We start from the raw sequence: 14,821 nt of genomic DNA, 5'->3' as shown, positions 1-14,821 counted from the left end.
AAGAAAAAAAAATTAACTTGAACACATGTAAAAGGAAATCGTAAGTTGTTATCATTTTAAAACCAATTTCAAAAATATTGCAACGAAATTACGTTTTTAAATTTACAAATAGAAAATCCGTTGAAGTTATTAACTGCAATACTGATAACATCAGAATTCTCGATTGTTAAGTAGTTTTTCGAGAAAACCCACCAAACAATTTAGTTAATAGCTGCATCAAAAGGATGTACAATGTTTAACCGACAAGGGTCCAGTAACAGATAGTCATAAGTTTGGATTTAAATAATAAGTATTTCTGGCGGGTAAAACTGATGTTGCTGCGATCCATGAATACGGTGCAACCATCTAGTGTTATCACAGTCAATTTTATGAGCCAGTTGGTATTTACAAGGCAGTGGTGGAAGGGTATGAACAGTCACCACGAGGTTTGCCGGTGTTTCATGTTCATTTGAATTTAATAAGGTTTTAGATCTTTAAATAAAGAACTTTTGCACATTTTGAAGAGAAAAGGTGAATTCTATCCATTGCTCATCCTTTCCGTTACTGGGTATCATCAAAATTGTCTGTGTCTGTAACTGGGGGTCAGACCTTTTTTGAAATTGAGCAAATAAAAATAGAATTAACTAATTCAAAGGTTCCAGAAGCAGTCAAATGTTAGATAAGATGTAGTTGCATGAAAGAAAAATTGTTTAAAAAATCTAAATACATTAAAAGGTTCAGAAAATTGAGTTAACCTGAGAGCGATGTCTCAAGTATATCTGTTACAGGTGCTATTACCCTAGCCTTTTCTTTTTTTTCCTTCTTTTTTTGAGCTAGCGGCTTTCTCTCCCGTGGCCACCCCACCGCCTATTTATCCTATGGCGGAGACAAAAGGTAAAGAGTCGTGGACAAAAGTACGTCTTGTGCTAGAGTGGTCACATAAAATGAGTCAATGAATACAGACAGAGATTTTTCAAAATAGATTCAGTACATAGTACAACTAATAAAAATAGGTAAAACCGTCAAAAATCGAAAGTTGTCTCGAATCTAATAATTTATTTTAAATATTAGCTATAGCGGAAATTATATTAAAAAAAAAAAAAAAAACAGCGGATACATCAATGCTACAAAATTTCACAAATTCATTTCTTACGTGGAAAAAAAAAATGAATTCGAAATTGTTGAACCTGAAAGCTTACGCACGGGCGATCCTTTTTCTAAAACTTCCCAAAGCGTGACTGCGAAAATGGCGACACTTAAAATAAGACTTCACAACTCAATGGCCGTGACTGTGATTCGTTCCCATCAGTAGAGCAAAGGGGGTGGGTGGGGGAAAGGGATCGGACCGACTCGGCAGTGAAAAAAGCTTTAAAGAAAGGGAAACGAATCTCAACTGGAGAATCATTCACCATTAGGGTCCAAAGCAAACATTGGACTTCCAGTTTTTTCTCTGGCGACGCTTTTACAGTTCCGACGCTTTTATTCGTTAAATTTGGAGCAAAGGAATTTTAAGGTTTATTCTGAAAATAATGGTTATAGTGGCAGTTTGTCTCGTGGGACCGAATTCGAAAATTGGAGCTTATTTCCTCTTAAGCATTGTTAAATGGGAGAGAAGGGGAAAAGAGTTTAGGAGTGAAAATTCAAATGTTGTTTTTAGACGGATTTTTTCTTTTTCTTTTCATTTGTGTACTGATGTATACATAACTATATATATATATATATATATATATATATATATATATATATATATATATATATATATATATTCTAGGATTTCTAAATCTAAGAAACCGGCTTGACTATATTTTATTTCATTTTATTTTCTACTATACCCAATAATAGATCGTAAAAAAGTGTTGGATTTGTTAAACTTTTAAAATTTTGACAGACTTATACCTTTTAGGGATGCTGAACCCACATTTGACCATGTCTATAAGTGTGTCTGTGGTAAAAAATATAGGTATATCCCATGCGAGTAAGTGCTGATTAGCTTTTGGAAGCATCGCTACAATGATTTGCCCTTTCAAACGGATCTATCATGTCTCAAGAAGTAATGAAAGGACTAATACTAAACTAATATCAGTATACGAATGGTCTTCGACGGGTTCCGGAATGGTTTAGTTTTTAGAGACATTTCTTCAGGAGAAGTGCCGAAATCAATCAGTTTTCTCGCTCAGCGCGACTTTACAACAAAGGAAGCAGCACGAGGATTTCTGCAAAGAAATGTTTACAAATAGTACCGGGTGGGGTCTGCAAGTGATCAATTTATAGAACCAACCGCTCCAAAGAGTGCATGCAGCGCACCCGAACTTTTTCTATTGAGCCTTACTGAAATAACCCGAACGGGTTCAAAGAAAAAAAACTGGAAAACACCATATAGAATGAGTAGATGCACATCTCCGCAGAAAAAATTCACTGGCCGTTGCGAAATTTGAAGTAAACGGGCAAAAGCGTATGAAGATGCAACGCTATTTGCATCCTTTCAGGCTATGGCAAAAGTTATTTACGCGCATGCGCTTTTCGGACGTTTGCCCGTCTACTAGAAGTGCTCGATTGCCCATGGAACCAGTTTCTCGTTGTATATCTAGTGAAAACTACATCTATGGTTATACACAGGAAAGGATGGATCCAGAAATTTTTCAAGGTGGGGGCAGTTGATTTTTCAACTTACCTACGTGTTTAATTAAAAAATATTTGTGGGGGACGGCTTAACATATTTATCTACCGGAGGAAATCTCCGTACTCGTTTTTCCTAACATCACCAGAAATCGTCTAACATTGTATCTTGAAAACTTCAACTCTGAAAAATTACCGAGAAGGAGATTCGAATTCGAGTTCCATTTCTTTCCTTAACGTCGTCAAATATGGCCTACATTTGCGTTTTAAGTGTTCAATTCGGAAAATTTTCCGGTGCGGGTTACCTCAAGGGAGGGGCGATCGTCCCCATCGGCTCTCCTTTGCATTCGTCCTTGTACACAGGGACTCCAGATAAGAACTAATGCTAATTAGAGTTTACTGCCAGTCGTTTCAAAATTGCTCGCGGATCACAAGTTGAGAATAATCGCTCTGGATTTGCACTCCTAGCAATTGGAGCAGGCATTTTTTTTAAATATGCATGTGTCCGACAAAAAAAAAACATCACTTTTCTTCCAACGAAAAACAGGAAGAGAGAAACACTAACTCCGAACCCCCAAAAATCGAAGCTTTTCCCCAACATCCTCTCACATAAACGCACGCGAAAGTGTTCCAGTTAATTAACCTTTCCCCGATATCAAGAGAAAGCAGAGATCACCCCAGACATCTACTTGAGATTAATTATAAACAAGAGCCGAGAACTACGTGCTGGAGAGGGGGAGTTCTCTTTTATCGTCTGCTAAGGAAGGGGTTTGCGGAAGAAACCCCGACAGTCGACCAATTAGTTGGACACTGCAATAGAAGGTGGCTAATAAGCAAGACTTTAGCTCAAGTTGCTTCAGAATTGTGCTTCGTTAAAACATGGCAAAACGTGTTTTAGAAGGGAACTTTATATTCGACGGAGTTACGTTGAAAACAGAGTGTTAAAAAATCAAAAGCCGAATTGAATTCTAAATATCTGTTACTAAAAGCTATTCATCTGCATAAGCAGCTTTAATAAGGATTTGCCTCTTGTTGCCATTCAATGCAATATTTTAAAATTCTTTTGAAATTTAAAAAGGGGAAAAAAATCTTGGTTTTTGGTTTTTCATAAGGCGAGTCATTTTGAAACTCTTACCCAACTTACTCGAGGTTTCACAAACTCGGAACCTTTTCATCAGATTTTGAGACCTCTTGCTCCGCAATTCAAAGATTCTAATCTTATATACGAATTTTATGGTCCTTCTGATCCACGGGCCTGAAAGTTACGGCACCAGTCACACGACGCCATAAAAACCGTCCAGGTCTCTCCCCCTTATTACTATTAGAGTCGTGCCAATGCTATAACATTGCTACACTATACATTAACCAGTGCTACTATAGCTTCAGTATGCAAGTTCTGTCGAAGAAAATGCACTTTGCCATGGAGTAACAACAGTCCGTTTAGTTTTTCTTCTGCGAAATACTATATTAATTCTGTGTTCCATGCTATGATATTCTTCGTAGCGTGAGAAATTGGTTTTATTTAATAATTAGAAAATCGCCCGTCAAGGAGTAAATTGCTTAAAAAGGAAATTTAATTAAATGAAATTGCTTCTACATTTGGACGAAGCAATTGCCTACTTAATAATGTTTGATAGTTGAAATTTTAACCCTAGCTCCAGTGGATGAACCCTAAACTCCAGTAGATAGCGTTCATTGTTGACCGCTTTTTCGTTTCTTCCTTCTCCTAAAATGACAGTCATAGCAGTAAAACAGTTAACATAGTTAAGATACAGTTCAAACTCGTCGAAATAAAGCATTTCCCGGCATTGTCAAACATTAAAAAAATATTATCAAACTATCACGAAGTGGCGCGAGTTTTATTGTTGGTGACGTCAGGAGTGTTACTCGATCATTTGCTATTATGTATATCACTCGTCTGGAAGAAGAGTGCCACAATACAAAATTTTAAATTTTTTTTTTCACTTTAAGGCCTTCAAAAGACGTTATCTTCTTTGGAAAATACTTTTCTTTCAGAGTTCAACTTCAAATGCTTCTCCTGTAAAATTTCATTTCTTCGTATTGTGGCACTCTTCTTCCAAATGAGCGATATGAAGGTTCTCCCAACTTTCCGTTCTGTACATATAAAATTCGCGAAATTTACAGCTTACGAAATCACGGATAACTTAATTTTCACAAAAATTACGGCGCACGAAAATAAGTGCTTTCACAGTACCTGAAGAAAACATCGACTAAAATGAAGAAAACCATAGATGAAAATCAAACATCTGCAACTTTAAAAAGATACGTTTTTTTCCTCCAAGGTCTTTGAACTCATAAAAACCTTCAAAAACAATGAAAATTACCATAAACAAAAATAGTATTTGATGTGATGTAACAAATAAGCATTATTTGCTTAAAAGAAAATTCGCAAGAGAATGAATGCAAAGAGATGAGGGAAAAGTAATTTCATAAAAACAGCGATTTGAATCTGATTCTCACAATAAAACCTGTAGAAACACCATTATTTATTTCTGAAAATCTCGGAGGAAAATCTGTTTATTTCAAAACTCATTTCGTTCTTCTAAAAAGAACAATACGTAAAATGCTTTATAAACCTTTAAAGATCTAACAAGGCTCAGCTGCTAAAATGAGAAATAAAAAAGCTACAAAGCACTATGTACCTTTGAAAGCCAAAGAAAAAGAACGAACATAAAAAGCGCTTATAAAAAAATAATAATAATATGGCACACTGGAGAGAGAGCTTACGTTGCAACCACTCCCTCCCACCGTCACGCAAGACTAGAATGACGTCACAAAGAACAACTGTCCAAAACAGGTGTTACTCGCTTCCATCCCTCCACTAGTTAAAAGGAAAGACGAAAGTGGAAGATGGCAACAGGTGAAATAGATCAACAGTGGAAAAGGCAATTTTTCACTTTTTCCAAGGATTCAGTAAAACAGATTAATAATAGAAAATGACACCACAAAGTCATCAATTAATGCATGTAACTGCAATTCATGCATTTGAGATGAGAGAAAGGAATTATAAAACTAATAGAAATGATAATAGTTTGAGGAAGCGCTAGTACCGAAAGCTATTTCGAAACTCATTAGTTTTCAGAGGATATTTTACGAATGAACGATTTGTTGAGGGATATGGGACTGTTATACAAACAAAAGATAACGTTTAAAGTGCTTTAATATCAATTGAAATTGCTGTAACGTGTTTTGGGGTCAATGAAGGCCTTTTTCTAATATTGATAATTCCTCATGTGGTAATGCCAAAAAAGCCAAAACGATCGTTATGAACCAACCCAGATTCGACGAAAGGCCACGTCAACCTACTGTCCAACCACGGATTGTATGGAATTTTCAAACGTCCAGATAAGACGACTCTATGTGAATAAGGGGGGAAAGGAAAAATTTGATGCGCGTATTCCGCTCATTTGAATGAGACTCGGCTTCTGCAAAAGCTGACACCGGTAAAAAATAATAAATTTGTCCATTTCCGGCTGTAAAATGGATGTTTGTCTTTCCATACAATCCGTGGTCAGACAGTAGTCGGAAACTATGGTCCAGTCGCTTGAGGAATGGCTCGTAATCAGAGAAGTATAAATTTGGCAAATTTTATGGGGAAGGGGTGCTCGGTGACCAAACTGACAAGGGGCCCGCCTTGGTTCTAGACGGCCCTAAGTGGAGGAAATGAAAAAACATAATTTTGTACCGAACCACACTGATAATTACAAATGAATGCAACTTAATGCTTATTGACTATGACAAGAAATGTTTGACTACAGAAAAAAGACCACTATTTCCATAAATCTCAAATATTTCTTCTCCACGATTGCAAATGTCTTCAAGATTACCGTATTAAAGCCCAAGTTGCAATGAAAATTTAGTTACTACGCAGTTACAATGTTCTTGAATGATATCTTTTAGTGAAGACACCCTTGAAAATCTAAGATTACCCGAAGAAAATAACGCATAAATGGGTGTAGCCCTGGAAAGTTTAATGAATACATTTGCTCTTGAAGGCAATTTTCGAGGAAACAATATACAAAGAGAACTTGTTTTTCTGCAGAAATTGGTGCCCAATTTTGGTGTTTTCCTCACAAACGATTATGATTATAAACGGCAATACGGTAGATAGGTCTCACATAGAGGGAGGTCATCGAATCTTTCTGGGGGTCCAACGAATAACTGTTTAATTGAATTTGCAAGAATTACCAATTGTGTTAGTGATCATTCCACGAAAAAGTCAACCCTTTGTACTACACGTGACGGTTCACATACTTCATTAAAAAGTAATAATTTTAAAGGGCAATGACGAAATTTTTGCTTGAGGTATCACACATAAGTTTGTAATTCGTTAAGAAGATAAAATTTGTTCATTAATATTTTAGTATTGTTTTTAATGACCTATATGAGGCGTCACGTGCGGGACAAAATGACCGTTTTCCATGGGATGGCCCTAGTACGAATTTAAAACCAGATTTTAAAACGGTAATGACAGGGGCCCATCATTTGGGCAATCAAATAAAATGAAAGTACGCATTTTTATACACATTTTGTACTTCTCTATAAAATGTATTGTACACAAACCCTTTGCCCCACTTCTCCTGCTCTCTGGAAATTTTAGAAATAACGGGCTTGGATAATAGATAATAATAGGGCCTAGTAATATTCTGAATTTCAGCTTTTAAAACCGAATTTATATTTTTCTACCATAAAGAAACCGCAGCGTTGTGTTTTCAGTTGAAATGCCGACGGATCTTAGAAAACTATTTTATAAACTGTAGACATAATAAAAAGGTCTTCCTCCGTAGGTTTCAAATTAAAATTATAGTGTAGTCCGGGGTACGTTTGCGCAGTGCCTTTTTTTCAAAACGAGTTATAAATGGAGAGCTTACAGTCATACCAGATTGATGCTACTCCCTAGCAAATATTCTCAAAAGTTTTTGAGCATCAGTCGAGCTTTGGTTTAGCATGCGGATAAAAAAACCCGTTTTCTACCGAACCGAGTACATTTTGTGTTGAACGTTTTAAAGCTTATTGTGAATAAATGATACTTTGTTAAAAACAAACCAAATATATAAAAAATTGCAAAATATTATCCTTTTTTTTTGAGAATTGTATTTATATGGAGAGAAAAGTTATTAAATTTTGTTGACCGTTAAAAATAAATCCAAACTTGCCGACGGGGCAAGTTTACGCATTTTCATCGGGGCACATTTACGCACGTTCTTACTGTGTCTTACTACTGTGTCTGACTTCTAAACGAGACTCGCACTCTTTTTTCGCTTTGTACTGTCTTAAAGCTTTAGTATTTTCAGGTTATTTAGTTTTGCAAATCACCAATCATTTTTAATTATGTACAGATTCGCATCTACAATTATATAGTGCTGTCTTCATGCCTGTTCAGCTTTGACTTCATACACTATTCAGCCTGTAATACATTTTCTTTATTTTAAAGATGGTAAGACCGTACGTTCAAAGCACTAGCAGAACCACGTTAGTGTCAAAATAATGAAATTGTTTATCGATCATCCAAGTGTTTCTCCCACTAGGCTTTCAACATCGTCAGATATGGACTACCCCAACTGAGACCATTTGAAAAAGTAGGACCAAAGCTTAGGAACCAGGAAAGGAGTGTGTGAGCATCCTCTTTTTTTTTTTTTTTCTTTCCTAACTGATACTCCGATTGAAGAAGCCCTCAGACAAGAGCAGTTTGAAGCTACAAAGAAAGAAACAAAATGGGCAGAACAAAAAAAAAAAAAAAAAAAAAGGAGAAATTACTCTAAAATGTACAAGTTTCTATTGAAGCAGACATAGAAGACATCAATGTAAAAAGTATGAAACCAAAACCTGCGACAGGGAAAAAGTTAGTACACTCTGTAAAAAGAAAATTTAATGAACGATTTTGTTCACGAAGTAGAAAATTGTGCTTGCATCTATTGTTTGAAAGCACACAACCAATCGAAAAAAGGACAAGACAGGGTTCAACGTCTTAGATGTCGAAACGAGTCCCATGACAAGTATGCGAAAAGAAATTCTTTATTTTTGTTAGTAACATCTAACAGTGATGAAGAAAATGACTACATATTACATTCTGTTTTTAATTAGCAATAAGCCCTATCATTTTAGTTTAGCCTATAAAATGTTCCTTAATTATATGTGATTTTCTTGTCATTTTCATTATGCGTAAACGTGCCTCGTGTTCGGAGCAAGTTTACGCAACCGACTCGGACTCAAAAAACTTTTTTTTTACGGTTTAAAACACAAGCGGAGCAACAACTGAATATACAAATTTTGATTTCATTAACTGCTTTATAAAACCACAATGTTTTAAAATTTTCTAAGTTCAAACATAAAAATTAAAAAATTCATTGAAAAAAATCCTCGTAAACGTGCCCCGGTCTACCTACAATAATTATAGGAAATAAGGTTTTTATGACCGGCATCCGCATTAATGAAAAAGGACTTGGAAAAGGGAAACTTGTAAAAAATGTCACACACGTTACGGTGGAATCGATCTGTCACTCATTTCCTTGGTCAGGGTCTCCAAAATCATACACTGCTGCAAGACATTGACAGTAACTTGCAAAAATAAGATCAATGTCACAGAAAAAGTTTCAAAATATGTCTACAAAATATACAGATGGCATAACAGGAAGATTTCTGGTTTTGGTTTTCGTTTCGCACTTATGTCCTTGTTATCCAATTGTTATGTGGAATCACATGACTTAGCTTCTGCTGGTGTAAGCCGTTTACGCATGCGTCTACCGAAGCCAATGACTGATAGGGGTCTATGCATGGCTTAATATCTTACTCACATGAGCTGAGGTATTTCTCTTCCAATTTATGAAATTTTTAAAAATTTTAACGAAATACAAGTTTTTTTTTTTGTTTGAAAACAAGTCCTGAGAACTATTGGGCTCTTAAACTTCTTTTAATATAAATTTAGCCCTGACCCCATGCCATTATAGAAAACAAAATTTTAGAAATAAATGTATTACAAAAGTGCTCCGAGCATTTTTGTGCCGGGGACCGACATCGCCTTTGTTTCACTCACATGCCCCATGAAATAAAACAAATTTTTCCCACCTTTTTTTGAATGTACAAATTCGCTGCCAAAAATGAAAAATAATGTTACAATGCATGTTTTAGCATGAAATATATATTGTTCTTTCTTTATGCACTGCAATTTACAAAACAAATTTCCAATTCGTTCATTTTGAAAATGGAAAGTTATCTTAACAACAAACACTTTGCCTCACGCTCCCCAGGTTAAAGTAACGCTTATTGTAGAAATGCTGAGATTTTCAAGAGTAATTTTTATTTAATTATTTTGGTTCATTGGGATGAAAAAGTTAGCGTCTGGTCTTGGGTATGTTATCAAGCAATTGACCTTAAAAATACATCTTATTTTCACGTGATAGCTAGGTAAAAATTATTTTTTTTGGTAAAACTATAAATTCGATTCAGGAAAAAAAAATCTACCGTTATTTCGTCCTCTAGGTCAATAAAAAAAACTAAAAATAGAAATTGTTCCGCTAGGACTCTGCCTTCTTAGAAATTCGGCTCGGCTCTGAGTAACTATTTACAAAGCTCAATTTTTTCTTCTTTTGCAAATATACAGAAAAACAACAGAAGAAAAAAAAGAGGATATTCAAAAGAAAAGATCTTTTTAAAGTGATTATCTAGGGGACGTAACAGGCAAGTAGCAAATTCTAGGAAGCGAAACAACAAATGAAACCTGTCTTTAACTATAACCTTATTCAACAATATCGTAATTAAAATTATGAAGGAAAAAAAACATTTGACAGAAACAATGTTTACTTAAACTGAAATAATACACACCCGAAGAAATATCGGTTTTATAAAACGGGCCCCCAGTCCAGAAATATCTGATTCGGAACTTCCGCTGTTGCAATTGCTGTACTTGAAATAATGAAAATGGGTGAGGTGGACGCTCTGAGACGCGTTGTCCAACCTGAAGCATTGTAGTTGGATATTCTACGAGTCTTGTCCCGATCAGGGCCTGATTACTGAATAGGCCAACTAGGCCATGGCCTAGGGCTCCCACTTTTTAGGGGGCCCCAAATGGTTATTTTTGTTTTAACCAATAGCTAAAAATGTTTTCGGCAATGGCTAAAATTGCAAGAGTTGACTACACAGGGGCCCTGAAAAAAGTACATGGCCTAGGGCCCCCTGATATCTTAATTGGACCCTGGTCCCGATCCGTCGCTTAGGGGAGCCAGGAGGGGCTATTACCCCCCAGCCCCCCGCCTCCTGGATGAAAAATTAAAGTATTTATATATTGTTGTGCATGGTTTTTGTTTTTTACCCTCGATAAAATATGCATTAAATAATACCCTTTGTACCTCCTGGAGAAATTCAAAGGACAGCGCTGGCCTCGTCCAATAACGATGAGTGTCTGTGTGGGAGTTATTGGCACATTGAAATCTTTATTATAACATTTTATGCAGAGCTAGTCCAGGAATTTAAGGTGTCTTGACAGTCTCATCACTGAAGTCTGATTCTGGGGGGGGGGGGAGACTTTGTAGAAATAAAGAGGGAAGCGCTATCGCTCCTGCAGGGGTGCCCACCAAGGGAGCGGGAGTTCACGGCGCAAACTGCGACATTGAAATTTTTAGGGGGAGGTTGTTTTAAGGGGTATTTTTCACATTTTTAGGGGGGCACTTGCTTTTTGGGGGGTCTTTGCAATATTAGGGGGACTTTTTGGGGGGCACCTTGGCTCTTGGGAGGAAGAGCACTCCTTTAGTAACCTTCATCCAGTTTTCTCCTATTCGATACGCAAATGCGGAGCAAAGAAGAGAGACCTTCCGGGGAGGCGTCTTTCCCGCGAGATGCTTGCCCCGAAGAAAAAAAAAAAAAGTCCGAAACACGTGATATAAATTTCGTCTGAGCTATCGAACACAAAATTAAAATAAGAGACCCTTTCCCCAGAGGTGTAAAAATACTTAAACTCTCCTAAAAATTTTATGGCTCCATTTCTGATGAAACTTACCATCTTTTTACAATGTTATTGACGACGTTTGCAAACTTATTTATACGAATCTCCTGCGGCCAGCTTATGAAATTTTAGGTCCGAGGCTTGTCATTTGGAGTTATTAATTACCTCTCGCCGCAGATTTCTAGAAATATATATATTTGTTTTAATTTGAGGCAGTGAGAAGCAAAGGGATGTAAGTGCCAAAATTAAAAAAATCGAGATAACCAGTACAAGTAGTAGGAGAACCTCTCCCCTGTTTTGGTGCCAGGTCTAGTTCTAGTAGTCTGGGTAGGGCTGATATACAGTATGATTTAGAGGGGGGAAAATCAAATGAAAGCCTACCTAGAATCTGAACTAGAAATGAGTTTTCTTCAAAGCTTTATAAAAACCACTTACATCCCTTTGCTTCTCACTGCCGCAGTTGTGTATGCAATTGTAGTTATTTCCCAATGGGATGTGTTAAGTTACAACTTTACCCCCCCCCCCCCCCAGGAAATTTAAACAGACGGGCCTGGGAGCCTTTTTTTAATCAACCGAACCCCAGTTTTATCACCATATTGCTCCCGGATTTTGCTTCAAACACTCCTTCAGTAACTAAGAAAATATTTTTAAAAGAGAAAAATTGTCCATATTTATGCACAAAAAATTGCATCTTTAAGCCCCAAAGCATTCAAAGAGTAGTTTTTCGGGAAAGTACTATCCTCAAATTCAAATATATGAAAATATTTATCATTCGAAAGTGGATTTTAAATTCTTGTAAAGTGAAATGTGTGCAATAAAATACATTAACACAAGTTTTTATGATTACTTCAAGAAACGTCACAGGCGAAAAGCAAATACGGAAAACCCGGCACTTAGTTTTTAAATTCCATTTAAATACTCTGCACTTACTTGGTTTTGAAGATCTGTTGTACTTAGCAAGTAGTCTCGCAATTCCACGAATATCCTCCGCTTTGATCGCTTGCAATAAATCCGCCTCCTTTCCCATATTCGACATGGATAACATCATAGAAACAAAACGCACACACAAAAAAATCACTCTCTTACACTGGAAACACGCGATAGAATTACGAAGACTCTGAAATCCATTGGTCTCCGCACTGTCACTGAACTCTCGGAAACAAACAACGCTCTGCGTTTTAATTTTCGGCACTCGAGAACCTTTTTTGGCAATTTATCCAGACCTTGTCTCGCTGATTTAATCCAGTGATTAATCGGTGGAAGTGGGGCTTGAATTAGGGATGTTTTGACAAGGATCGCATCACGCTCGTCACCGTTCGATCCGCCACTCGCATGTATCAGCTTCTCTCTCCGATCTAACTGGTGTTATTGTTAGCTGGCATACGAGGCATCAGAGACTCGCACCGTGCGATCCGAATGGTTCTGCGCTTGCGTCGCCGGAGCCAATCAAAAGTAGCGTCCTGTGTTTGGCGGTTGTGCGAGTTTTCTCAACGTTTTCTTTTACACCCCAAAGAAACCTTTTTTTTTTCCTTTCTTTTTCTTCTTTTTCTTTTTTTTTTTACCTCGAAGATCTTTCAAGAGGGAAGAGGGGTGGGATTTATGCAAGAGCTAAATGAACAACTGAATAATACTTCGGTTTACGAGAAGGATGTATTTCTCTTTTTGTGAATTACTTTGAGAGAAAACCACGGAAAAAAAAAACCATTTCAGCTTCGGAGTAAGACAGATAGATACATTTATTGCATAATCGGAACGGAGAATGGTGTTTGTAATGTTCCATTCAAATAATGAAAATAGCAATAAAATTTTCATTCACCATGTATCATTGTCAGGGCCTGATAAAGATTAAAAAGTCAGTAATCCAACGTTATTAAGCACAAAACTTGCAAATGATGGCAGACACGGATTTTCTTGCTTTTCTCGGATGACTTTTCATCCAAAAGCTCACACTTCTTTGCATTGAAAAAGGTGTTCCTTGTAACACCGAAACACGTGTCTGCAATCATTTGCAAGTTTTGTGCTTAATAACGTTGGATTACTGACTTTTTAATTTTTCAGCACAAAGGTATTTATTCTTTACCTGATAAAGATATTAAAAGTGCAGAAGGCCCTATGCCAAACAGTTTTCGAGGCTCACCTGTAGTCAAACCTTACAATTTTACCCTCATTAGATTATTGACTAAAGCTTTTTGGGGGCCCTAAAAAGCGAGGCCCTTAGCAGGCCCGCGCCAAGCCTGATCGCCTTTATGTAGTAGCGTTCGGAGAAAATTTAGTTGACACCTGGAGTGAGGTTTTAGAGACAAATATAATATGGGGAAAATACTTATCATTGAATTTATTGAAAAACAATGCGTAAACATTTTGTGCTTCGTCAAAATATACACTTAAATGCATTTTTTGGAACATAATTTTTATTTTTTTAAAAATAGTATTGAAAGCAAATTTATATATAATGTATATTACATAATGAACACATCTTATTCTAATGAACTGAGATTGACACTATCAACTTACAGTTGGGAACAAATAAATTTAATATGTTTCATGAAACAAATTTTAAAAGACTTAGGGGCTCCGCCCCCTTTTCGTTGCCGCTCACCATCTCCCGAAGAATGCTCCGCAACCTTATTTGATTCGCAAAGATTTAAATTGTTTATTAAAAAGAAGAGTTTCGAATAAAATGAAAATTCCTCCCTCACTCCCGTAGGAAATGGGATTTAAATAAAGAGCTCATAATTAGAACACGATCCGGCTCCCACCCGAACACAAAAAGAACTTGATAGAAATATGTATAGCCTCCGAGATCTTAAAAAAAAGAAAGAAAAACGCTTTAAAGAGCACCATTTTCCGGGTTTTAAATTAACTTGCACCAAAACTTGCGCAGCTATAGGTGCTGAAGGGCTACTGAGCATTGCAAAACGGCAGCTTTGTAAGTTTGAAAAGTGTACTTTCAAATTCGTGGTCTCTAGTAATGTAATGTGCTCTTTAGCTCCGAGCTTGAATTGAGTTGAGCCTATGACTTTCCGCTAAAAAGAAACTCTTGTATCTGCTGTTCTAACTAATTCGCAACTCCAATAAACGATAGGGGGCGCTACAGCCACTGTCTAATGGCGGATGAAAAAGGTAAACAAACTCACACCGTAACTTGTAACTTGCTTTGACGCTTAGTGAATCACTAATTTTTCATCGTGTTTGTGGGAAGCTTTCTTTTCTATTCTTCTGAAATTACATTACACCACAAGCTGTCTGAAGCCTTGTAATTTACCC

At 36.6% G+C, this 14,821-nt stretch overlaps 1 protein-coding gene across 1 annotated transcript in view; it reads right to left on the bottom strand.

Annotated features, from left to right (window-relative positions):
- The window catches only part of LOC129226142 (caskin-2-like), a 494,018-nt gene extending 481,097 nt beyond the window's left edge, over positions 1 to 12,921 (bottom strand). Inside the window, exon 1 of the mRNA XM_054860742.1 lies at positions 12,485 to 12,921. Within this exon, the coding sequence (XP_054716717.1) occupies positions 12,485 to 12,602 (118 nt within the window). The 5' untranslated portion in view covers positions 12,603 to 12,921. The remainder of the gene's footprint in view (positions 1 to 12,484) is intronic.
- Positions 12,922 to 14,821: the final 1,900 nt, after the last annotated feature.

The sequence above is a fragment of the Uloborus diversus genome, chromosome 7 (genome assembly GCF_026930045.1).
Source record: "Uloborus diversus isolate 005 chromosome 7, Udiv.v.3.1, whole genome shotgun sequence".
Taxonomy (NCBI): domain Eukaryota; kingdom Metazoa; phylum Arthropoda; class Arachnida; order Araneae; family Uloboridae; genus Uloborus; species Uloborus diversus.
The sequence above is the reverse complement of the archived record's forward strand: the minus strand, read 5'-3'. Positions and strand labels throughout refer to the sequence as shown.